This window comes from Centroberyx gerrardi, chromosome 12, assembly GCF_048128805.1.
Source record: "Centroberyx gerrardi isolate f3 chromosome 12, fCenGer3.hap1.cur.20231027, whole genome shotgun sequence".
NCBI lineage: Eukaryota > Metazoa > Chordata > Actinopteri > Beryciformes > Berycidae > Centroberyx > Centroberyx gerrardi.
In genome coordinates, this window is record NC_136008.1 from 30002292 (window position 1) to 30029126 (window position 26835).

At 43.2% G+C, this 26835-nt stretch overlaps 2 protein-coding genes across 4 annotated transcripts; one reads left to right on the forward strand and one right to left on the reverse strand.

Moving 5' to 3' along the window:
* The first annotated feature begins 2894 nt into the window (after positions 1-2894).
* cnih4 (cornichon family member 4) lies at positions 2895-22102 on the forward strand. 2 transcript variants are annotated; one of them, XM_071924055.2, is made up of 6 exons: positions 2895-2974; positions 4266-4334; positions 4730-4842; positions 4973-5113; positions 7153-7229; positions 21746-22102. In XM_071924055.2, exons 1-5 carry the CDS (start codon positions 2906-2908, stop codon positions 7178-7180), a joined length of 420 nt encoding a protein of 139 aa, XP_071780156.1. In that variant the 5' UTR covers positions 2895-2905; the 3' UTR covers positions 7181-7229; positions 21746-22102. The 2 variants fall into 2 exon arrangements, with proteins under 2 accessions (XP_071780156.1, XP_071780155.1); XM_071924054.2 differs by lacking the exon at positions 21746-22102 and having other exon boundaries at positions 7153-9133.
* wdr26a (WD repeat domain 26a) lies at positions 9286-25082 on the reverse strand. Of its 2 annotated transcripts, none has more exons than XM_071924051.2 (14): positions 24498-25082; positions 23108-23207; positions 22816-22872; positions 21361-21497; positions 20626-20723; positions 19520-19676; positions 19020-19158; positions 18742-18882; positions 16657-16776; positions 15777-15922; positions 14325-14403; positions 13884-14013; positions 13130-13324; positions 9286-11194 (listed from the first exon to the last, which is right to left on the reverse strand). In XM_071924051.2, exons 1-14 carry the CDS (start codon positions 24788-24790, stop codon positions 11172-11174), a joined length of 1815 nt encoding a protein of 604 aa, XP_071780152.1. In that variant the 5' UTR covers positions 24791-25082; the 3' UTR covers positions 9286-11171. The 2 variants fall into 2 exon arrangements, with proteins under 2 accessions (XP_071780152.1, XP_071780153.1); XM_071924052.2 differs by having other exon boundaries at positions 9288-11194; positions 23098-23207; positions 24498-24637.
* Positions 25083-26835: the final 1753 nt, after the last annotated feature.

The window sequence follows — 26835 nt, forward strand, 5'->3', positions numbered from 1 at the left end:
AGCCCGTGGGCTTCACCCCTCCACATCGCCCCGAAGCCCAACGGCGGGTGGCGCCCGTGCGGCGACTTTTCCGCCCACCTGGCGGGGAAAGTCATCTTTTCCAAAGTGGACCTCGGTTGTGGATACCACCAGGTGCCCGTCCACCCGCCGGCCTTAAGAACGCCGCACAGACCTTCCAGCGCCTCATGGACTCGGTGCTACGGGACCTGCCTTTCCTTTTTGTCTATCTGGACGACATCCTCGTCGCCAGCACCACCAAAGCGGAACACCTGTCCCACCTTCGGACTCTCTTCAAGCGGCTCAGCCAGCACGGGCTGATCGTCAACCCAGCCAAGTGCCAGTTCGGGCTGACCACCATCGACTTCCTTGGTCACCGCATCACCAAAGACGGGGCAGTCCCCCTCCCGTCGAAGGTGGACACCGTCACAAATTTCTCGCGCCCGCTCACGATCAAGTCCCTGCAGGAGTTCCTCGGCATGGTGAACTTTTACCACCGCTTTATCCCCCAAGCTGCTCGACTCATGCGACCCCTGTACGAGGGTCTGAAAGGCAAGGCCCCCAAACACGTGGTGGACTGGTCTGCGGAGAGGGACAAGGCGTTTACGGACGCTAAGACTGCTCTGGCTAACGCCGCAATGCTGGCGCACCCATCGCCATCACCACGGACGCTTCGGATTATGCTGTCGGCGCGGTGCACGAGCAGTGGGTGGGCGGTGCCTGGCAATCGCTCGCTTTCTTCAGCCGCAAGTTACACCCCAATGAACGGAAGTACAGCACCTTCGATCGGGAGCTCCTCGGCCTCTTCCTCGCCATTCGACATTTCCGTTTCCTGCTGGAGGGCCGCCAGTTCCCGGCGTTTGTGGACCACAAACCGCTGACGTTCGCCATGGCTAAGGTGGCCGAACCGTGGTCCGCCCGCCAACAGCGGCAGCTCTCCTACATTTCGGAGTTCACCACGGACATACGGCATGTCGCTGGCAAAGCCAACCTCGTCGTCGACTGCCTCTCCCGGGCCATCGTGGGGGCCGTTCACTTGGGACTTGACTATGCTCGCATGGCAGCTGATCAGGCCGCCGACCCGGACGTGCAGGCTTACAGGGCGGCTGTCACAGGGCTGCAGCTGGAGGACGTGGTTTTCGACGACGCCGGCACCACACTCCTGTGCGACGTCTCCTTGGGTCAGCCCCGGCCCGTCGTTCCCTCTGGGTGGAGACGGCATGTGTTCGACACCGTCCATGGCCTCTCCCACCCGGGCAAAAAGCCATCTATAAAGCTGGTGGCGGCCAGGTTCGTCTGGCACGGGCTCAAAAAAGACGTGAGAGACTGGGCTGGCACCTGCATGGAGTGCCAGTGCTCTAAAGTGCACCGCCACACCAAAGCCCCCCTGACGCAGTTCCCGGTGCCCAAAAGGAGGTTCGACCACGTCAACGTGGACCTGGTGGGCCCCCTTCCCCCCTCCCACGGTTTCACTTACCTCCTCACCATGGTGGACAGGACCACTCGACGTCCACTGAGGTGGCCCGGGCGTTCATTGGGTCCTGGGTCGCCCAGTTCGGCACCCCATCTGACCGAGGCCCACAGTTTACGTCCGAGCTCTGGAACGCAGTCGCAGAGGGCCTGGGGGTGAAGCTCCACCGCGTACCACCCACAGGCCAATGGGTTGTGCGAGTGGTTTCATCACTCCATGAAGGCCACTCTTCGGGCCAGCCTCAAGGACAGCAGCTGGGTCGACAGGCTCCCGTGGGTCATGCTGGGCCTCAGGACCGCCCCTAAAGAGGACCTCCAGTCCTCATCTGCCGAACTGGTTTACGGCCAGCCGCTGTGGGTCCCAGGGGATTTCGTCCCTAACACCACGGCTCCCTGGTCTGCAGCCCACCAACGGGCCACGCTCCGGGACAACGCCAGTGTTTTCGCATCGGTCCCCACTTTGCATCACGGCCTCCCACGGTCTCACGTCCCCACAAGTCTGCAGTCGGCAGGGTACGTTTTCATCCGCCACGACGCCCACCATGGGCCCCTGCAACCTCCCTATGATGGCCCGTTCCGCATCCTGGAGGCCGGGGACAAGCACTTCGTGGATGGACGGCGGCGGCAAGCCGGAGCACGTTTCTGTGGACCGCCTCAAACCAGCTCACTTGGCCTGGCCCTACCCCCACGGCGGGGGCGCCCCCCTGCCCTGCCTCCACCCCCCACACTGCCCCCACGCCGCCGCAGGGTCCCCAAGGCTCCCCCTGCGGGCCCCCCCACCCCCCCCCCCCCACCCCCGCTCCCGTTCTGCGGAGCCGTTGTGGCCAGGGCATCCGTCCCCCTCCACGTTGACTTTCTCTGTTATGGTGAATTCTGGGGGGACGTATGTGGCGGACTCTATAGACATTATTCACCATAATCTGTGGTTTGGGTATGTTTAACACACGCAGTTATATTGTGTGCTTCTCAGGGTTAAGGAGACAAGGTCCCATTAAGAAAGTCTGGTTTTCTGAGTCTGACATCAGCTCGACGTAATGTTGTGTTTTTGAGCGCGAGGTAAATTGTCTTGCTCTGTGGGTTAAAAATAAATGACACACGAGTTGGTGTAGTCAACGAGAGAAGTTGTCCGTCTCCGCATTCCTGCCACTTCTACACTACTGTATTTCTGCCTCTCCCACCATGTTGACATTCCAAAACAGCCCAATGGACAGAAATCTATCCGTCAATAATTCTGTCCGTTTTCAGACGGATCAGTGTGGCTGCAGCTAGTGGAATTCAACACGCGCCGTGGGCCTGTACAGGATCTGTAGCCTACTTATTATTCTGTCCAGCCCAGTCCCTGTAGCGTTGGTAAATCATCATCTACTCTCCAGTCCGCTAGGTGGCGGTACAGAAAACTACCAGGAAATGAAAACAAATCACACAAGGAAGAGGAAAAATGGAGGCTGCGGTGTTTATTCTGTCACTTGTCGACTGCTGTGCGCTGATTTTTCTGTCGGTGTACTTCGTATCCTTTTTTCCAGTGTGTTTCTTTCTGGATATGGAGCTTGTCTGTGAAAGCCGTTGGCTGAAGTTTTCTGGAGGCTTCAGTTCACTGTGTGTTAGCAGGTTAACTAGCTAGCTAACCGGTTAGCCGCCTAGCTACAAGTGTCAGTCGCAGGCTAACTGAGACGAACCTGTTTTTCAGCAGTAGGTATGGTAAACTGTGGTGGGAGGAATACACAAATGTCGATAAAAACTGCGTGAAAATTACGATATAAATCAATACAGCCGTACCTGGAAATACATAAGATGTAATTCTGCTACGTTACACTTCAATACTGTAGCTAGCTCCGATACGTTCCCTGTATAGAAAGAACACGCCAAACTCCATATAAATAGTGGCGGTAAAGGTAACACATTGAAGAACACGACCTTTTACAGAACATTAGGTTCCCCTATTCAAGTCTGCAATACATCAACCGGCATTTATCTCAATTTCAACTTATAGAATTGGCTCGCCTGTTTCCCACAATTCTGTCACCAAAATACACCGTGGAGAGCGGTAAGGAGCAGTGTGAACCGTTTGTATTTAACTTATTAATCATTATTAATTATCCCAATTATACTAGTAGACCCGATTTGTAAAAGGTATTAAGTCATATTCTATCAGGTCACGGGTGTGTAGCCTACTGAATACATTTGTTGCTAGCAAGGAAACACAATTCATGCACTAGTATATCAATGTGTCCCTCTTCTTGAAAAGTCTGAAAAAGTATTAACTTCTCTAAGTCGAAGGCCTTAAAAAGTATTAAAGTGTCATATATACACGTATTATTAGTCTAATTTGTTTCACCATGTAGCCTTATGACAGGTTTATTTGCGCTGCATGTCCACTCTTAGATGAATACATCCCGTCTGCTTTACTAAACACTGTTGGACTTCATGCTCCTTAAGAATTACTTTCTTTTTACGTTGTCCTTTTCTTATTCTGCCCATTTATAGTTTCACAACTTTCATTAGCTATGTTCAATCAGAAACAGACTGGTTTTTACCAGCTTTGTTTGTTTATTATTATTTTGAATTGGTCTTATACTTGCTTTTTACTGACTTTTATACTGACTTTTTGAAACTTGTACCAATGCAGACAGTGTGGTAATTTATGTTTTTATGGAAAGGGAGGAAATAGAAGTGACAGCAACATATTTTTTTATTTTCAGTGTAAGTTATCCACTTTGTGAGGTGCCTAGGTGTTTGCATCTTAGCGAGTTTTGTCCCATTAGATTCTCACTAGTTTGACACCTTGACTTAATGCACAGATCATCACCCTGTCTGATCTAGAGTGTGACTACATAAACGCCAGGGCCTGCTGCTCCAAGCTGAACAAAGTAAGTAAATGTTCGCTTTTGATTATTACTGTTACAGTTAGAGGGATTTTGCAATGCAAATAATGTTCAACTTTCTGGCTCTACAGCCCCGAAATGAAGCGTTTTCTTTTTCTCTCTGTCTGGGAGAGAGTGTCATGTAGAAATATGGCAGCTTAATATGGCCATGCTTCTGGGGAAACATACATTCATTATTTTAAGGTTTTGCTGATGACTTTTAAAGCACAGTTAGGTCTGAAACAAAGCTATATCACAAACTTTGAACCCCCTGTGAGCCAAAGTCTTGCCTTATGTGTAAAGACGATGAGCACTCTGTAATCTCTGTTTTAAAAAAAAGTACTTTAGGAAAAAAGTCTGTTATTATAGCACATGACGTATTGCATTTGGGGTCTGTCCAGTGGGTAATTCCAGAATTGGTTGGCCAAAGCCTGTCTACTGTGCTGATGTTGGTCTCCATGCACTGGTTCATCTTCCTCCTCAACCTGCCTGTAGCAGCCTGGAATATTTACAGGTGAGTGGTTTGCACACCTATTGATGCTATTGTAGTATTGTTGTCTTGTGTATAGGATTCATTGTAGTGAAGACAAGAACAAGACAGGTTTTAGCCTATGTCTTACTTCTGATCCCTGTTGACGCTGCAGGTACGTGAAGGTACCGATGGGTAACATGGGGGTGTTCGACCCCACTGAGATCCACAACCGGGGCCAGCTCAAGTCCCATATGAAGGAAGCCATGATTAAACTGGGCTTCCATCTGCTCTGCTTCTTCATTTATTTGTACAGGTAAGAGATGACACCAGCATTTAGTATAGGGCTGCACGATATTGGAAAAAACTGACATTGCAATATTTTTTTTTTCTGTGATATATATATTGCGATATGAAAAAATACAGGAATTTTCACCAAATGACTTGAATAGCTCTATCAAGCCTTGCCCCTTTAAGAAGGTGACCGTGTGGGTAACCTGCGTGGGTGACGTAGTAGGAAGTGAGTGTGTTTTTGTTTTTAGCCGCAGCCAGAGTGAGTTTCAGGATGCAACTGAGTGAGTAAAGTTACCATAGTTAGCGGGAAAAGAGCTTACAACGTCACTGAGAGGCCGTGCATTACGTTCGCTGCTGTACCGAAATAAAGTGCCAGTTCTCCACTGCAGAGTTGGTCCGGACTCTTAGTAAAAAGCTTGTTACCAGCTACGAGCCAGGCTAAGCTAAAATAGGCTAGCACAACACCAGAGGCTTCCCAACTACGGTTCGGAGCCGCGAAAGCTGGAAAGGTAACATACGCTACTCTTATAACAAACCCTTAAATCGGAGTAAATTATGTTATATCAGACAGACTTCTCTTGTAGATTAGTCATGGAAAATGAGAACTGTGCGAGTTTTCCTTTTGTATCAAGCAGCAAAAACGTTGTAGCATGACGTGTTTGAGTTAATTTGCCTTACTTGACATCGCACGTCCTGCGATGTGACTATTGCGCATGCGCACATCGCGATGACGATGCTGAATCGATATATCGTGCAGCCCTAATTTAGTATAACCTGAATAGCCTCAAGATGTCGCTGTCATTCGTTTGCATTTACTTGCATCTTGAGTCCAAGCGCAACCCGTTCAAAACCGTGGAGGAAATCTGGACCGCATGCCGTGCGGCAAGTTCAAGACGGGATCTGATATAATGGTTTCCTCCATGTAACACACCTTCTGGCGGCCATATTGGAGGTCCTCAGCTCTTGGGCAAGAGTGTCTGTGAACAATTGATTGCATCTCTAAACGTACAACTTGAACATCCCAACAGAATTGAATAGACATGGTTAATTTCTGTGCTGTTTTTAATTGGGAACTGCTCAATTCATCACTGATAAATATACATTTTGTGTTTAGGTAATGTCAGCTTGTTAGCTAGTTAACCATGGTATCTGGTCAGCTAACTATGACTTCTTGTAAACACATCTGAGCGGACTAGCTAACGTATCTAGTAGAAGCTAGCGTTGGTAGTAGTTAGCAGTTGCATGTAAACATTAACATTGGTTTCTTTGCTGTTAGCTAGCTAACAGTTTGTTCAGGTTAACTGAGCTGACTCTTCTCCAGCTACAACTCAGTTTGTTTTGGAGTAGAGACTAGAGCTAAAGACAAGACAGTTTACTGTGTCACAGTACCCTAAGTTGGGAAACAAATAGACCTTATCAGACTATTTACTTTTACTTAGGACGTTACTGAATGGATCTACAGCCACACCACAACAAGCTTTTTCAGGTATCTCTCTTCTTGTAGCTTGGTAGTAACACATTTCAACATTATTTGTACACAGCCAATCAATGTCAAAATCAACTTTGAATGTCTCAGAAACAGGAACCCCCAAGTCTATCTTTCACCCTACTGCACAAGCGCCATGCTCCACATCCATGTGACAACCAGCGCTGCCTCCAGCACTGTAGATCAAGTTTCAAAATAAGAGTGATACCCACAAACCCAGTAAATAGCCTCGTATGATACAATGTTGTGGCCTTGTATATTAGGATTTGCAAACAGTGAATTCGGACATGGAGTTTTCCATTTCAGACGCATTCTAAGTTCCAACTCTTGAGTTTCTGTTCTTCACATCTATCTGTCTTGTGAAAACTCAAGGAGTAATCCATCACATCAGATACTTGCAGAGTATGTGGTCAGATTTCCTCCTTTTGGACGGGTCACGCTCACTCAAGATGCAAGTAAATGCAAATTACATGTTGAGGCAGTTTGAGCTATATTTAGTCTAATCCACTTCTACTGTATGTACCCTGACAGTTCTATGCTCTTCCATTTCTCCATCCACCTCTCTCCTTTCACAGCATGATCCTGGCTCTGATCAACGATTGACCCACCCAGGAAGCGTTTTAACCCAAGCTGCCAAATTACAAACTCTTGGGTATGCTGTTTTGAACGTCATCTCCGGGTCCCGTATGCATAAAACATTTTAGAACAGCTGAGCAGAGATGACGAGTTTGCCGTTATTCTGTTCCTACTGAGGTTAATAGTGGTCATTAGTGTTGTCAGGATACCAGTTTTAACTTCAATACCAATACTTTGTTTAATATCTAAAAATTCAACACTACTACGATACCGTCATGGCAAACTAGAAAAACCATTAAACAACGTCCCAGAACAACCACTGTGCTTTATTTTAAAGGGGCCTTAAATAATCTATAGCTTTTATCGACCTCTGTTGGCGACTACTAGGAATTACAACAACATGGACAGAAATAACACACATTTTCACATTTTCCCACTAGAAAGGAGTAAGCTAGGTAAATAGAGCAGAGATCCACTGGAATAATACTACTTTGATGTCAATTGGGTGTCTGTCTTTGTCGGCTCTGTAAGGGAAAAAGCTCCATATTTGTCTCCTGGCACCTGTTTGTCCAGTTTAGGTGAACTGGGATTCAGTTCAAGACGGGGTGGACTGTTGAATTTGTTCAGCTGTTTGACTCCGGCTGCTGCAGTCCACTGTCAGGAGCCAGACTGATGCACCCTCCTTCTTTTAACCATTCCAATCCGACGCCCTCTAGAGGCAACATCGAAACGGAGCTTCAGTTTGCAGAACACATTTGGCAAAAGTATCGAATGTTCACCGAGTTAAATATCTAATTCAATCTTCCGCAACGGTATCGAAGTAGTGTTGAAACGTCGGGTTGTCGTGACAACACTAGTTACCGTAAGACGGCGGATCAGTAGTCGTGTTCTGAGAGGTTTTACGCATACGAGGTCCTTCCAGCCAGAGCAGCATCACACTCCACTAATCTCCAACCATGGCTCGGGCCCCCCACCCCCCCCCCCCTGCCCCTCCTATCCCACAGAAATGGATGTCGGGTAATGTGAAGCAACCTCTCCCCAAAGCTGCCCAGATATTTGTGTTTGTGGTGGATACACACACACACCGCTAAAAGTGTTACTGGTCAGCAGAACAAACGACAATCGCAACTGACCGGATCCGCAAGCCCACAGCTCGGCTAAACTCTTCTGCTGCTGAGCCGGCCGTCTCCATTTGTAGTCAGTATTACATCGCTGTCCGTTGAGCCTGTTTTGAACCAATCAGATTTGAGTCATACGTCCTGTTTTTGTCACCATATATTGGCCAAAGTCGACCGTTGTGCTGGGAAAAAGCAAAACGTCAGGTTGCGTATCCACTTGCAGCATGGTTGGAGTCAATCCTGCACTGTTGAGTAAATCTGCTTATGTTTACTGAATTACTTTGACATCAAATGCTAATTGTATGTTGAAAGTCTAACATCCCCTGTTTGCCAGAAAGCTCCTATTTTTGACTGGTGGAAAGGTTTCTCAGGGGAACACCTGCTTTTAAATGGGATAACGGATTTCTGCACTCCCGTTTGTTTGGCCGGTAACTGAATTATTTGACAATTCAGCCGTGATTGTACAGTATGAAGCCGCCAGGTTTACATCGGCGTGGACAGAATGAAAGGTGTCTGGTTGCGAGAGCCACATCTGCAGATATTCTCTAGCTGTTTGTATTTCTTCACAGTGTTGTGTAAGCTGGAGGACTGCTGATGTTCCAATTCATGTCTGATTCACACAACAGTTACTGTCTGAAGCAGTTTTTTTTTTTTTTCTGTTTGGGAAATGTGGAGTTTCATAAATAAAATTGAAATTGAAGTCGCATGGTTTATTTGAAATGACTCAAAAAGACTCTGTATGAGAGCTGTAAATTCCAGTACAGATTCAATATGAGAATGTATTTCCATGATGATTTTGGTATAAGATGAAATTAATGATCCCTGTGGGAAAATGGTAATAAGATACAGCAAAGAAAAAAAAGTAAGAATAGAACAAGAGGGTATTAAGTATAAAACAACTGACAATTACAATGCTAGACCATGTTAAGTGGAAGTATATGAAAGTTTGAAAAAATAAGAATTTTACCATGTATGAAGGTGTGTAAAATACATGCTGTCAATCATTTTCCATCTTGGTATTTGGCACAGACCAAAAAAACACTTACTTAACATTTTAAAACCCTGAATGCTTTATTGAAAATATGCATACATAACACTTCTCCTACACAACAATACGTAACAGTACAATCACTTTTTATAATAACACATTTAAAATGTAAAGTGGATTCTTGCAAAACTTGCTGCAAGCAAACAGATTTCTTATTTCGGCTTCTTACAGCAAGGAGAGGGACAAACACAAGAAGCTCCAAAAATACTCAGAAGTAAACAAAAAGAAAAAAACTTGCAAAAGCAGAAACTAGAACACCACATCTGTGATCGACTCATAGTGTCATGTGTGTTACGTGTGTGCACATCTTTTTCTCGTGTAACATTAGTATGTATTGTTCTGTGACGGGATAATTTTAAGCTGGTGGCGGCTGGGTTGGCGTTTGGGCAGAAAAACGAAAAAAAATCATCCTGTCTGCTGTTAGTACACAGCCTCATAATACATGCCATAACATACAAATATACAGCACATATTACACAGAACATATCAGGCAAGGTTGTTCAATTGACTTTCCAAAAGAAACACTTTGTACAAGTTCATAATCATATGTTACACTTGTGTACAAATGTGTTACACGTTCATTAATTGTTAAATGGTAGCGTTCCACTCAAATAAAAACTAGACGAAATGACTGATTGCAGTGATACGTGAAACTTAAAAACACCTAACGACAAAACAAAACCAAAATAATCCATATACACAGTGAAAGACTGCTGTATTTATGCCAGGATAGATCTGAATACATATGAAAAACACGCAGATTTACAAAGAAAAACCATACAGTTCACACCACAGCGCGGGACGGGGAGGGGAGTAAAGACAGTGAGGATGTAACGGCAAAGTAAAACGTAACAGATGTGGTGAGAGGAAATACACTGAAGGCAAGGAGGAAACCACACTCTTGAGATAATCCCAATGTGGAGGTAAGGGTTGAACAGCCAAGTAAAAACAGATATAGATAATTCCTTACGACTCTAGATCTTCTCACATAATAGCTGCTATAAAGTCTCAGAAGGCAGCGAACCACTGAACGTGCTTAAACAGGCGTAGCGGGGAACATACTGGGTGTGAGCCACAGCGTAATAAACTACTGTTTAGCCGTCAAACACGTAGTCCTGTGCAATCCTATGCCACATGCCCGTCAAATATTATACTTCCTCTCACCATAACCAAAAACAAGCTGAAACTAGCACACACTCGAGTTAAAATGTACTTTATATATATGTATATAAAACAAAAACAAGTTAACCTTGCATTTAGCATTTCCAAGATTCTCTTCAGTGGGTATTACATCCATTAAATTCTGTTAAAATATTCCTGCAATTAAAATCTCTCTTAAAAAGGTTCAGGAGGTGAAACGAATCATTTTTTAAGCTTCTTCATTTGAGCGGTTAAGAGGCAGCACTGAATAAAACTAACGAAAACGACTGCGTCGTGGGAAGAAGAACCCTCCACCGCACGCCGCTACTTCACAGCCTATCACTATTCAACGGACTAATCGTGAGAATAAATAATATTGTTGGTAATAAATAATAGAAGGTTCGGTGGTCCTGGGGTGGCGGGTGAGAGGATCGGTCCGGACGTGGGACGGGGTGCGACAGCGGACGTCGGACGCCGGAGGTCCCTGGAGCCCGCAGCTTCGTCCGGCTGGGCCGAGTTTCAATAATGTGATTTTTGAGTCTGACATCTCTTGTGTTGTGACATCCTGACAAACAGCACCAGTGGCCCCGGCCTCCAGGAAGCGGTGGTCCAAACTCAAAAGCTTTCTTTGCTTCATCCGTTCAAGAGTCTACAGAGTCTTAATTCTCCTTGACTTCACGTGTGCAGCAGGTCCGGAGCCGCCCGCTCGCCATCAGCTGTCCATGCTGCAACATTCTGGAACGACGAGAAAAGGAGGAAAGGTTATGGGAGCGGTCGCACCTACGGTTGGTTTTCTTTGGTCCGAACCATAGTGGAGAAGTTTACTTTGTTGTAGTTTTGTATTTGGTTTGTTTTGGTTCACACTGCCAGCTTACAAGCGAACCGGAGCCCTGTTCCATAAAGCGAGTTTACCAAATAAGCCAGGCTTCTTTCGGTTAGTCTGACTCATTTTCAGTTGATTCAGTTCCATAAAGCAAGTTCAACATAGTTCAAGCTCAGTTACTATGGCAACTTATGCTGGGAAACTAACCTGGTCCGGGGCAGGCTAACTGTCAGGCTAAGCCTGAGTTGTTGCTTAACCAGAGTTCCTGTAACACTGACCCCACGGGAAAGCCATGATTTTACCACTGACTTTCTGGCGTGCTGCCATATTATTTTACTTTATTAACCACTATCAGTCAAAAAATTAAAGTTTATAGAAAATCAACTTAAATAAATAATAAATTAAATAAATTATACAATGATAAATGATAAGATATAGACCTACGTGTTTAATTATATGGTATGTGATATCAAACATTGAGGCTTATGCTACATAAAATATGTCTCAATCTAAATTACCCCAATAGAATGACAATAGCTACATAAATAGTTAACAGTACAATTGCAAAAAATTATATTGACCAGAAATGTAGTATCTAAATCCATATGCCTCTATCCTCTATTTGCCCGATAGGAAACCATGTTTAAAAATGTATTGGTTAATGTATTGGTTAATACATTTAAAACAATGTCAAAAAGTAAACTTAGATGTGTTTAGTGGGTGTATGGTTTTTCAATCAATACAGTAAAGGTCTCTAAATAAGGACCTCAACCCATGTGTCATTCTTTGTCAGTCATGGCGTGTCCTTTCATTGATGAGTACTAGGTGGCATGGATTCAGACGCTGTTCCCCCCTCTATTCCCTCAATGACTGGCCTCCCCCTGTTCAGCTCCTCTGCAGGAGTTAAGTGTGCTGGTGGTGGCTGTTTAAAAGTTCAGCATTGAGGTGCTTACATTCATGATTTTGCATAGGCATACTAACCTAAAAACCTATTATTGGGAATCGTGAGAAAGTTTCAGAGCAACAGACACAGAGCGTCCCCGTAACCATAGTAACTCACTCTCACTCCTGCCTGCGTGCGCACGGCGCGAGAGGAGAGGGAGAGACGCAGAAGAGCCGCGGACTGAGATTACTCTGAGCACCATGCATGGGAATAAATTACAATATAATAGATTTGTGTATATTTCTCTCTATTCAGATGGTCTGAATAACTCTCTGCTGCACGGTGCTGCTGTCTCGTCTCGTGCGCTGTCAGTGTCAGTGTAATCGAAGGTGCCGGAACACCGTTCCGGCCCACTTTAACCCCTGCGTATATATTAAACGAGTGAACATATATACATTTGCAGCCTTGAGGTTTGATATCTATGTATTCTTGTATAAGATATTTTAATAACCTACAGGTTTTCTGTTCTTACTAACTGTTTGAATGCATTGTGCCGTTTTGGTAACCTGCTATCCTGCAGGTTAGAGATTTTGGTGGTGGGGGGAGTCAAAACAAATCTGATTCCAGTCCCTTTAGCATGATGGACTTGTCTGTCTCTTCTCTGGTGTTCATACCAGTTAAGAACACAGGAAGAAACAGCTGTCTGTAAGTCTAGGCCGCTCGAAGATACTTGGTCTGAACACATCCTTAGAAATACTTTGTTTTCCCAGGCCACTTGTGTAACAGAAATCGCAGGAAAAAAAATGAGGATGCACTATCCTACTCAAAGTTCAACCTACAAGACCATACGGATAGTTTTAGAAAAAGCGAGAGATGATTTTTGTCTCTTCTCTCTTCCCATGATTTAACACAAGATATACGGCAGCCTTCACAGTTAAGCATAAGAATGAACTCATTGTCATACCGTTTAACCCCTCGGCGTCCTGGACGTCCAGGAAGGGGGCGGGTCCCCAGATTCGGACGGTCCCGTCGTCCGAGGCGCTGGCCAGTAGACCCGGCAGGACAGGGTTCCAGCTCACACAGTTGACTGTGCGGGTGTGACCGGTCAGCTCCGCGATGGGCAGTTCGCTGCGCCGGTGCCAGATGTAAACTTTGTGGTCTGTGAAGGGACAGCAGAGTTTAAGTGTCATTATCAATATGCAGCCCTAATACAAGTCGTTCTCTCTTGTATGGAGACACAAAATATTATTTGGCCAATGTCGGTGGGTCACTAAAGGTCACTAAACTATCAGCTTAAAAGGAACATTGGTCCTGGATGCTTCAATGATGTGATTTCAGCATACATCCAGCACTTCAATAAAATGTCGATGTCAATTTCTAGAATTGGTTCGACTCTTACTCCCACAATCTTCTTCCATCAAAATACACCATAGAGGGCAGTAGAGAACAGTGAACCAATAATAAAAGTTGAGATTTTATTGAAATAAAGTGCTGCTTCTTGGATCATTTATCACCAAAATTTACCAAAAGATACGCAAAATTCAGAAAATGTCTTCGTCATGTTCCATGCCATTAAGCAAGATAACATTAAATTGTCAGATTTTGTGTGGCATGATGTTCTCTCAGTAGCATCGTTAGGATAAAGCTACTGAAATTATTGAGAGAAGAATTACAGTTCAGGCTTGTACTGAATATTAAGTTATAAGAATTTCCCTCGCCTTCACTCCCGCTGGCGATGAAATCTTCGTTGTGTCCTCCGAAGCAGGAGTGGATGGTGTAGAAGCCCTGGGTCACGCCCTGATACTTCCTAACCAGCACCCGGTCCTGCAGGTCCCATAGGTGCACTCCCTACAAACACACAGCGTTTACCAACACCCGGCTATGGCACAGGGGAAGATTCTCACACTGGCATTAAAAGTACTAAAGATGATACATGTAGTAGTAGTAGTAGTGGTATTAGTAGTACGAATAAGAAGAAATTATGAAATGCGGTACACTGACAGGCAAAGTAGTCCTCTTTAAATTCAATTCACAAAAAATGAATTTAAATGGTGACCAATAACATTTTAAAAATCAAGTCTAAATTGCACTGGTAGCATATGAAGTGGAGCTAAAATGGCTAAAATTACACTTAAAACCCTCACACACAAGCTGCTCACCTGAGTAGCAACATTCAGCAGAGCTAACCTTCCATTCTTTGAAACAGTGAAAGACATGATGGGATGGTCCTCCTGCACTCTGCAACAACACAAGACACAATTTTATTCCTACAGCATATTTCTTGCACACAGAAAAAGGAGGATTTTTGATTAAGGTAAAGAACCCTCTGATTGGTTAAAAAAAAAAGAAAAAAAAAGCTGAATAAATATTCCAGTGTGGTTCTTAAATAGTTCTCTTACTAACGCTCGTTTTGAGGATTTTATACATTCTTAAATGCTTCTTTACAGCACCTTAAAGGTCCTATGTAGAGCCATATAAGCATGGTGCAATAGAAAACCTTTCTAAAACGGTTCTTTGTAAAAACCCTTTTTGTTAAGGGAAATTGCTGCTTTACATAAAAACTATTAAGGCAAAACTCAGAAAAGTAGTGCAAACCCACAATTAAAATACAAATCATACAGAAAATGTACACGTCACATAGAGCAGCGGTTCTCAGGCTTTTTGGCTTGTGGCCCCTTAAAACAAAGTGATGCCTACTCAGCCCACCGTCACAGGCTGCACATGCAGCCTTTTCAGGTTGTAGATAGACATGGTAATAAATTTGTATAGTGGAAACATCTTTCAGGTAACTTGATACTACGTGCATTTTGTAAATGCAGAATATTTCCTGAGGGTAGAAAAATATGTTGCGACCTTGCAGCTCCACCAAGGTGTACGAGTCAAAAAGATGAAGGCTACTGCAGCCGAAATGTGCTGGTTTTAATATTAAACCTCTGTCAAATTGTTCCTCAAGAGCAGCAGAATTCTTTTCATTGCTCTGACAGTATTTCCTGCCAGTGTCCATACCAGATGCCAGAATTTCATTTGGGCAAACAGGGCAAATCTGCAGTGAATCAATTAGGGGGGATGGGATGCTCCACACTTTGTGATTTAGGCTGATAAGACGGGTATATTTTTATAAATAAAATCTTGCATAATGCAGCTTTAAACTAGATGTTCATCAGTTTTCAGTAAGAGAATGATCGTAAACTCTGCCGATGGCGGCCCGATTTGCTGTCTACCACGCCTGCAGATGCAACTTTGTGTCAAAAATTGCATTTTCCTTTCTTCTTCTGACTGTACATTTTGGGTGTTCAGGAGAAAATATGATGATGATGAAATGTAGGTTTGGCTGAGCTGTTCCAATTTCCTGCTTGGCTTCCTTTTCATTTACAATGGGAATCGTATTTAATAACCCTAACCCTTTATGCAAAATATCACCCATTAGACAGTTGGAAATTAAATCAAATATTGAACAGTCACACAATACTATTTGACAGATCAAGTTTTTACTGGATCACTGTTGACTGAGTATATAATACTGACTGGAAACCAGTGCAGCCATCTAAGACCAGGTTAATATAATGTGTTCAGTTTTCCTTGTCCCATTCACGTTAGTGGGACTGACTCACATGTTTCTGTCCGTCAGGTCTTCAAAGTTGTATCCTCGGATGCGTTGGTGGGTGTCGGATGCGAGGACGGTCCGGCCGTCACTCAAACACCACAGGCACTGGACCCGAACTCCCTCCCATGAGTCCAGGAGGTTTCCATCCAAGTCCTGGGAAGCAGGGGGAAAAAAAACAAACAGTACAAATCCTTATTATAGTAAAACTGATAGAAGCCTATCAACACTATGCCGGTGCAGGGCAATACAGTTGGATCATTAAATATCAGAGGTACACTGATACCAATTCTGCAGAAACAATACAAGTACCAAGTACTTTAATAAAGATAAATGATAATAAAATAGGAAACACAATATAGGCTAGAGGATATAGCTTCTTTTTTTTTTTTTTTTTCTGGGGTTTTATGTTTTTTTTACACTGGTCAAACATTGATGAACTTTTTGATGAACTCTCAAAAACAGCTTACTCAGAACAGGTTAACAGATAAATGATTATTCAGAATAAATCAACAGATAAAAGTTTATTTAGAATAAATTAATTAAATAAAAGCAGCTTATTCAGAATAGGTTAACATATAAAAGCAGCTCATTTAGAATAGGTTAACAGATAAATAACAGTATTTTCAAGTCAGGAGACAGGAAAAGTTTTATATTCACCAAAGCGCATGCCATTAAAATGTTGATATAGGGACAACTTCATTTGCCAAACTGAATAGAAATACTTGGGAGCTGGACAGCGCTGATCCCAATACTTTAGATACTATCAGTGCACCTCTATGAAATGTTTCTTTGTCTAAGCAAAAAGACAGATCTATGTACTCCGCAGTGCATATGGGCACTGACAGCACAACGTTTACTCAGCCCTCTGTGCTGTGAAAGATACTCACACACTGGTAGAACTGGCCTCTCTGGCCGCCGGTGACGAAGCGTTTGCCATCTGGATTCCAGGCTACGCTGGTCAGGCTATCCTCGTGAGATTGGCTCATCTTTGTTCGCAACTCCCCCGTCTGCGCAACAGAGCCAAGAGGTGTGGGAGAATGAAATGAAACACAGCTCGGGCCTGTAAAACGCAGCACGACTGAACACACTGTGATTGGACGTGGCACACTGAATGACAGGCATTTGCAGATTTCTTGCGTAATGGAGAGGTGTACACAATTGACGACCAGCTGGATTTGGGAAACACACATTTGACGACCAGTTGGATTTGGGGGAACACACACTACCTGAGTTCTAACATCACGCAACCCCCAAATCTCACAAAAATACACTCGCACTACTACACATCACAACCAAAACAGAGGTGGATCTTCTACACATTTCTTTCCGTACTACCTGTATCCATTCAGATTTTCTCCATTTGAGTGGTTAACCAGCTCACACTACAAGAGGACTGAAAGACTTAAAACTGGACTCAAAGGTCCAGTTTTAATGTGTTTGTAAAAGTAATGGTAACGTTCCAAACTGGATCGAGCGGCTAGAGATTGAAGTCCAGAACCCTCCCACACTACAAGATCATCTGGGCGGCCAACCCAAGCTAGTGCAGACTCAGACCGATCTCAAAAACGAGTCATAATGCCGAAACATGGTGATAATCGCCCATAAAGTTGTGTAATGTGTCCACAGCCTTATGGCATTTTGGAATGCGTTTTAGCCTAAATCCACAGTCAGAATTTAGGCTCATACTATTATGCTTTTTCAAACCACCACCTCCTTTTTTTTTTTTTTTTTTTTACATGAAAGTGAATAGGGAGCAGCAGCAAGGCAGACAGAAAACGGCGGCTTTGGAAAAGCCACTGAGTCTGGCTTTTTTTTTTTTAGACAGAGTGTAGTGCTTTATAAAGCTGAGCAAAGTTCAGCTTTTTAGAGGAATGCGCATGACCTGGACCGCATTTTTGTGAACCGACCAATCACAAGGAAAAAGAGACAGTTTCACGCTTCGCAGGCAGCTGACAGTTTAGGACAGCACCAACCAGAAAAAACAGAGAAAGCACAGGTAGAAAAGTTGGTAGGAGTTGATCATAAAGAGTCAGTATGGAACACTTTGGCTGTGTTGTGGGAGTTTCTGCTAAGTATCTCACAGATGGACATTAGTACAGTTTGCTGATAGTGACAGCTGGTCGTTACGGAAAAGTGGTCCGTGTCGCACGACCCACTCTTTCAAATTATATAATGCGGTTGAGGTAGGGCTGTACAATTAATCGTAGATTATTGTATGTCGCGACTTCATGTTTCATGTAATTTGGTAATATTAGATTTTCAATTCCCCTGAAAGTCTCAGTGTGGTATGTCAAGCGCTTCCATTAAATGTGCAAAGTGCAGTTAAGATGGAGAAGCAGGCAGAGAATCCTCATATAGAGCATCTTTGGAAAAGACTGGGTGATGAGCAAAGTGAAGAATGGATCGGCCCAACGTTGGAGAGGAAAATCCTTCTGAGTCTGAATTGGAACATTTTTTAGTTCCTAAAAGTGGATTGTCGTCTGTCATTTGAAGATACTTTGATTTGTTTAAGATGACGATAAAGTACAGATTCTATGCAAACTTTGCCGTAGATTTGTAGCTGCACCATTTGATTTTATGATTTTTTAAAATTTTATTCTTATTCATTTTTTTATTTACTAAGAAAAATACAGTGGCACACAACATGCATGTATATTTTCAGTTGCATTTGTTTCGTTTTATTTCTAATTTTAATTTTGTAAATGAAGACCACAACAACAGTAAGAGTGAAAACTAGACTTTCTAGCTGGTGCTGCTTGGAGAAATACTGCACTGAAAAAACACACAAAAGCAAAAGTGCAGTAAAATACTTTTGTTTCCTGAGACAAATAATCGTTGATTAATAACTGTGTTCACAATATTTAGCAAAATGATTGAAAGGATCATTTTGTGAAGCCTTAGTTTGAGGCAGCAGTTTTTCTACAAGAAAGCAGAATAGTATGAGCGCACCCTTAGGTGGCTGTAGGGTTTACCTGTACATTCCAAAGCCACAGCTCAGAGCAGTCATCAGGCCCACAGGCGATCAGATAGGCGTCATCGGGGCTCCATGCCAAGTAGGAAACACCGTAAGCGTGACCCTCCAGAGTCTTCATCAGTTTCAACTGCTGGGTTTCCTGTCAGCCAACAGCAAAACCAGTGAATAAACCAGTCGGGTCTCAGACTTCCTTTAACTTCAGCTCTGTCTCACACATCTGTCCTTCATTTCTTCTACTTTGAAGCATAATTTGTAATAAGAAACAGAGCTGATTACCGTGTCGACATGCCACACAATGACTGTGGTGTCTTTGGATCCGGTTGCCAGTTTGGTGCCGTCATTGGAGAACTTGCAGAACCAGACTTCATTGCAGTGCTCAGTGAGGATCTGCTGGGTGTAGCAGGGAAACTGTTTCCTGCAGATATGAAGAACAAACCCATATTGGTTGAACCCTAATAGACATAGCAAATACGTAGGAGCAACAGCAGATGATCCAATCACAGTTTTGGAGGCTGATCCGAGGGGGTGAGACGCGACGCAACAGAAACATAAACAACAATGGCGGCGATGGAGTATGGCAGTGTTGGCTTGATGAAGCTATTCATTTTTATCAACATTTTGTGTTTGATGGGTGTTCATTTCAGACCCAGACAATAAGTATGTAATCAAACAAACTGCATCTCATCGGACATTCACTGGTCCATATCCGATTTTTAATAAAAGGCCAATATTGTCCCAATCTACTGGGTGAAACCTTAGAATGAAAGAGTGCTTACCGGCTGCAGGCGTGGTCCAGCAGCAGAGAGACGGAGTCCAGGCCGCTGTCCAGCTTGGTGTTGTGGTAGAGGCAGCGCTCCCTCTGCAGCTCCACCGCCTGCCTCAGCAGAGTCTGCAGCCGGCGGGGCGGCAGCATCACCGACGGAGGCAGGTACGCTGCACATACATTCAGAGATTTTACACTTATTTCAAAAAGCATGCGTTTTCATTTTTTGATTCTTTTCTTTGTCTCGGCATGTTCTGCTGTACACTCATAACGCTGTAATCCAAATTTTACCATACATTCCTACTTAATGTGATTTTGATATGCTGGAACTGTTGACTGTGTTATGTTTAATACCCCATTTGCTCTATGCTTATTTAGATTCTATTTTTCTTTGCTGTACCCTAATACCATTTGCTGCAGCAACCGCCAAATTTTCCCACAGACATCAATTAAGTTTAATCTACTCTTGGAGACAGAGAGACCCCCTTTGTGCACCTGCATCAACAGGTGTCCTGGGTGATTGGATTGTCATCGGATGAAGCAAAAACACATCAAAGCCAGGTGTAAAACGCATTTGGCCACATCAACAACAAAGTGTCAATTCAACATGCCTCCAATCCACATAAACGTAAATAAACTTTAGTGCACAGATTCAACCTGGGAGCCACGCAAATGAGACGGGCATCAAGCAGTTCAGATAGTAACATACTTGTCAAAAATGGATTGTCAGAATACTGGCGGATGGGGAACAAACAAGACAAGCTGTTTGCTGTCAGGTTTATAGGGAGTAAATATTACCAGAGGAAGTGAAATGCATGCCAATCTGCATTTTGGTGAAAGACAGAGAAATCTAATTTCAATTTGTACAGAGACCCATTTTAATGCCAGGTGTAAATAGACTATAAGCCAACTAAATCATATCCAAACACAATGTGGATACGCGACGAATGTTAATGCCAAGTGGAAAGGGGGCCAGAGGATTACAATGAGCGGAAGAGAAGTGACATTATAAATAAATGCTACAAAAGGGTTACCCATTGCTTTTAATGCTTGCAAATCAACATGGATAAATATGACAATTAAAGTACTACGGGAAAGTGAAAGAATAACTGTACTGACTCTGCAGCTTGTCCAGGAGCTTCGTACGGGACACGGTGCCTTTGCCTTCCCATTCGGCCTTGGCTCGTAGGTCTTCTGCATGGCTGCACATCAGGTACCTTCCAAAGAGACAACACTTTCAGTCAGTGACACTCAGACCGACCTTTAGGGTTAGACCAATATATCGCTTTGCCGATATATCAGTCTCTGCCGCCTGCAAAGAAATGTTTTGCTTTGCACATTTTTTTTTTAGTGTTCAATTATGTTTTTTTGTAAAAATGTATGTATCCCAGAGTTTCCCTACCATTGAATAGGTAGTGTGGGTCAACCTGCCTTTAAAGAGTTGATGACCCACCTAAAAATTTTCATTAGTGCAAGTTACAGTGGAGAATTTCAGTGTGCCATGATGGTCTTAAATGTTGTTTCAGAGACTCTTCCACCCTGACGAGAATAAAATTCTAAATCCTTAAAAATAAAATAAAAATATCAGTATCGGTATTGGCTTTGAAAATACAATATCAGTCAAAGCCTACTTTACAATACCAAGTTAACTGAGAGGCTGTCAAAATGGAGATAATATAATTCCTACCATATCTATGGGGATTTGACAACAGAATTTCTACAACGTGGAAAAAGCAAAATACAAATACAAAAACGACTCTACCGAAGAGTACAGAGAAATTCTCTCCCTTTATAAATGGCAGTTCTACGACACTCCGGAGTATGTATCAATCAACTCTAAGGTTGTGGTCTTACCCGCTCAGTATGTGGATGCGCTCTGTGTTGTACTTGAGGGGGGTGAGTTCGGCTCTCAGAACCTGCAGTGCCTCCAAGACCTTCCCATCCTCCAGGTACTCCAGATACTTCTGCTGCAGCAGCAGGAACTTCATACGCTGCAGAGGGAAGAGGTGTATAGGTGAACCAATGCAAAATGCCGAAAATAACAAACAAGCATCATAAGCCGTCATGATGTCCATAGGTTGTGTGCGTTCTGGGATATTTATCCACAAAATGAGATGAGATTGAATACTTTGAGGCAATGTACACTTGCCTTGTCGCGATAATCAAAATTTCAATACTACTTTGTAACCACTGCCAAAGATCAAATTCAATGTTTAATTTTCTCGTTTGATACTTTCAGCAAATGTGTTCTGCAAGCTGAAATTCCATTTCTGTGTCCTCTCTGGAAGGCATAAACATGCGGATTGGAAGAATAAAAAGAAGAAGGAGAATGTGACGAAGAAGGAGAAGGTGAAGAAGAAGAAGAAGAAGAAGAAGAAGAAGAAGAAGGAGGAGGAGGATTAGACTAGACAGAGCGTCAGTCTGGATTTTGACAGTGGACTGCAGCAGTCGGAGTGAAACAGCTGAAGAAGAGTCCCACACGTCTTGAAGTGGATCCCAGTTATTTGTTCTCATTGCAGAGTTGAATATTCATTAAGTTATTTAAGTAATTGATAATGATGTTGAATTTACGGTGCTTTCGGTTAAAATAAAGCACAGTGGCTGTTCTGTGACGTTGCTTTATGGTTTTTGCTGTGGTATTGTAATAGTATTGATTTTTTTCAAATATTAAAGTGGTAAAACCACCCAAAAAGATTCTTTGTTTTTTATTTTGTATCCATCTTTGTTGCTCAGCCCTCATTGCTGTGGTGTTTCTGCACTGCTCTTCCCAGAGATCACCTGTCAATCAAACAGTGTGTCCAGTACTGTGACGTCTTTCTCCTTGGATTTTCTGTTGATGCAGTTTGAGTTTCTGTAGGTGGCGCTATTTTCTTTGTCTGTTCAGTCATGGTGGCTATCACTGCTCATGCTAACTACCCAGTTCTTCTTCTGTTTATTCCAAACAAACCAGAAATGTAAAACGCATCACTTCCTTGGCAGCTGAGGATTTTTCCCAGGAAAGAGCTACCAGACACCGGCTGTTTAGAACAGCAAAAGGAAAAGCTTTCATGAACCGGATATAGCTTGAATCACTATTGTGTTATATCAATCAGTGATAGAGAGTAGCAAAACAGACATTTATTTACATGAAAATGTTGCAGATTATTACTTAAAACTTAGTATGGTTATTGAAGTCAAAATTCTGGTATCGTGACAACAGACACACTCAAAAGTGCTAATTTCTCCATGAAACCATATAGCATTAGGTATACTTGAACATAATGCCTAGCAGTTCTACAAGAGTCCGAGGATTACTGGCCTTGAACTTACCACTATAGCGCTTGGAGAATGCATTAATGCCTTCAGCTCATTCAGGTCACTCTCAGCCTAAACAAAAAGAAACACAGTGAATAATAGATCAAGGTAGGTTATACTGTTGATTAGTCCATTATTAGACAAGGACTGGCTGACAGTGATTTCAAGCACAGCAAATCATACAATAGCTAGAATTGAATCCACATGACTATGCCTCCTCTTTAGCAGGCCTAAATAAAGTGACTAGGATTACTGAGACATGGGCCTCTTAGCAATATAGATATGTGTTCAGTTAACTTGGTTCAACCTTGTCCCACTCTCCTTCCATGACATGATTGCGGAACTTGGTGGCGGAAGGGTGCTCCAGTCTGCAGCCAGACTCCTGCATCAGCAGGTCCACCGTCTGACTGTAAAGAAACAATATACAGAGCAGGGGGGAAAAAATTCAATTTAATGTGATAATCAATGACCCGGGAATGCCTCAGAAGTCATGATCAATTTTTAATGCGTCAGTTGGTACTGGAACTTGTGTGGTCATTTCACAAATTGTGGCTAAAGCCTTGTCATGTGATAGAAAAACAGATCAATAATATATGACTCTGTTTCTGCACCCACAAGCCAAGTAGGCCTAACCGCGGATTAGATTTTTAGCAGGCTACTTTTCAACTACAGTCTATCAGCAAATTTAACCTGTAAAAAATGTATTTATTCCAATTTATTCCTTTTTTCTCCTTAGAGGATCCTGTCCTCACATAACTTACATTCCTTTGATACAATTACTGTGGTGTATACTAAGAATTTAGGTCATGGGGATTTATGTCAGCCTAAAAAAAGTGGGTAAACTGAGTTTTGGTCGGTTTTACCCTCCACATCCCTGTCTGTAAGCTTTACACATATGATCCTCTCCCACTGTGTGTCAATTAGAGAACTAGTCCATGAGGATGAAGTACATCTAATACTATGGTCTAACCTATAGTGTCGATTCACATTTTTACAGCAGGTGAGGGTGACATGTTGACAGTGTTGATAAGACCATCTTTCCCCCTGCAGTTATCTCTTATGGAGAAAATCTCACGCCAAACTCGGTTCTAAAATCTGGCAATTTTAAGCCGCCTTGCTTACTGACAAACGTACATAACGACTTGAGAGTTTATCCGAATGTTTAGGAGCCACTCTTCAATTCGGCATACATGATCCACCAAGCTGCACTGTAATAAATCCAAACTTATTATGGGTCACACTGCTCACTACCGCCCTCCACGGTGTATTTTGGTGGAGGAAGATCAAGATCGTGGGAATGACTGGCCCTGATACAGGACCCGTTGGGAATCAGCCTGACAGAGCTAGGAATCGCAGAACCACTTCTAAAAGTTGAAATTTCATTGAAATAAGTAGCCTCGGTTGGTGGATTATATATGTGCCGAATTTATCAGCGAGTCCTAACGATTCGTAAAAGGTCTTCAGTCATGTTCAACGAGGTGTGTGCATTGCCGATAAGCAAGAAAGCATTAATTGCCATGTTTTTAAAATGGAGTTTGGCGTACCATCCTCTCCATACAACAGAGAAAAACACTAAACAGGGTCTAAAGGTCATCATGATAGTCCTGCTTTCATGGTGGATTTGAGTAAGATGATTCATCTGACAGCTGGCTAGAAAGCCTTGCCTGGATGATGACACAGTAAACTGGCTTACTTACTTCAGTCCTAAATCGTGTAGATGTTGCCCTATCAATCTGATGACATCTTCCTCAGACTGAGACAGACGTTTCTTCTTCTTTACGGTGGAATTGGCATCCGACGCGGTGTTGGTGTTGTTGGACGCAGGCTGGGCTGACACTCCGTTGTTGTTGCTGACAGAGTTTCCATTGTTAGTGACTGACACAAGTCCGTTGGTGTGAGCTCCACCGGCGGAGGACGACTCGCCGTTTTGAGCACCGTTTTGGCAGGACAGCTCTGAATCTCGGTCCTGTCCTGCCCCGTTGGCCTGCATGTTACGAGGGTTTATACGGGTGACACCGTGTGGATTTAAACGAATGACAGGCGCGACGGCGGAATACGGGAAAGTCAAAAGCACCGGTACAGCCGCGGACAGGCCCACTGACCCAGTTGCAGCCCCGAACTGCCCTGCTCCCTCTGCGGCCGAGTCTCGGTGTTTCTTCCGCGGCGGTGGCCGCGACGCTCCGCCGGTTTCCGACTCGGAGGACGAAGAAGCGGAGGCCAGAATTAATTCGACAGCCGCATTTTGCGAGATTCGGCGAGATTTTGGGCTGTCAGATAGTGTTTCAGCCGTGTATAAGTTGTCGGTCAGGGCTTGTTATTGTTGCTCTCAGACAGCTGCAGCCCTGTTATGGACATACGCAGTGACGTCACCGGAAATTCCTTCACGTCTTTGTGTCCGGGTGGCTACGTGAGCTCTAGGGGGCGCTATTGGTTTCTATTGTCAGCATATCATGTTAACTTTACTCACATGGCAATGCAAACTATAAAATTGAAATGAATTTAAATTGAATTGAAATTTAAATTCAATAATAATACTCAATACTAATATAATCATACTGGTTTCTGTGACTCATTAACTACTGTTGCTGTCAATAAAAAAAATATGAATGATAATAATGAAAAAATATTACTTTTTATTCATAGAACTTGCATGGTTATTATGGAAACATACAGGTTATTTTAAATGTTAATGCAAACCGAAGAATGAGAATGCAATCCATTATTAAAGCATTATTTTTCACTTTAATATGGGTCATAATTACATTTTAAATTCAACAGTAATACTATTTTTGTGACTCATTATCTGCATCTATGACATGTCAGCCCACTACTACTACTCCTACTACTACCATCACCACCACACCACCACTAATAATAATGATAATTCCCATGATAATGAAAATTGGAAAGTACAAATGCATTTCCACAACGGTATTTTAATTTTCCACTTATGCAGGCATAAATTGTTCACGGAAGTACATAAAATTGGATCATTGAATTCATAATATCATTATTACCCAAATTACGCATGCATGAGTGGAAAAATAAAATGCTATCACGGGGTTGCACTTTTATATTCCAATTTGCATTAGCATTTGAATAAACTCATCTAGATGCTTCCATAATAACCATGGAAGTTCCATGAATAAGAATGTACATTTTGTTTCATTATCTTCTCTGTGTGAAAAAGTGAATGAGCCTCTTTAACATTCCTTACCATTTTGTTTCTTTATATTCTTTATATTTCTTTCATATTCCATGTGATTAATCCTGTGTGAAGCACTGTTTAGATTAAATATATTTGTTGGAGAGATCTGAATTCAAAAACATTTGAATCTCACTCCTGGCACTAGTGAATGTTCATCAAGTTCACTGGGGGAATGAAACAGGCATCTGGAGAGGCTTTCCTTTATATTCTTCTTCATGAATTCATTGTCTTTTGATTGGACCCGAGATTCCGATGTTGTTTCAGTCGACCTCAAGCAGCCTTGGAGTCGTGTCCACTGAGAAATCAAGGATAAAACAGACAAACAGGCCCAGATTCCCATTTCCATCTCTTAATACTTTGTCCACTGCACTGTTGTAGAGAATTATGGCTGATGCTCATTTGCTGCTTTCTTTAGGCTGCATCATCCCCCCTGCCCTCAGATCAATATTCTCCATTATGAATGTGAGAGAAGCATACACAGTGCCTAGAAATCCCTAAATGTTCAGACGTACAAAGTCGTACATCTTGTCCTGGTACAGTCTTTTCTCCAGTCCTGCCAGTCCAGATACCACTACTAGCCCCACCAGAACACTGTGACTCAGTCATGACTCAGGCTGCTAAACTGCATTCTGCCGTGGGCATCAACTGGGTATGGCAAGGTGCAGCATTCACCATGCTTTGGACTCACTTAGGCTAAGGTATGGCAAGTGCCACATCTTTCTATACCCCATTGATGCCCATGGCAGGATGCAGCTTAGCAGGCTGAGCAGGCTTTGATCTTGCAATTTTTTTTTATCATTGCTAGAAATTTATTTGGTAGACATATC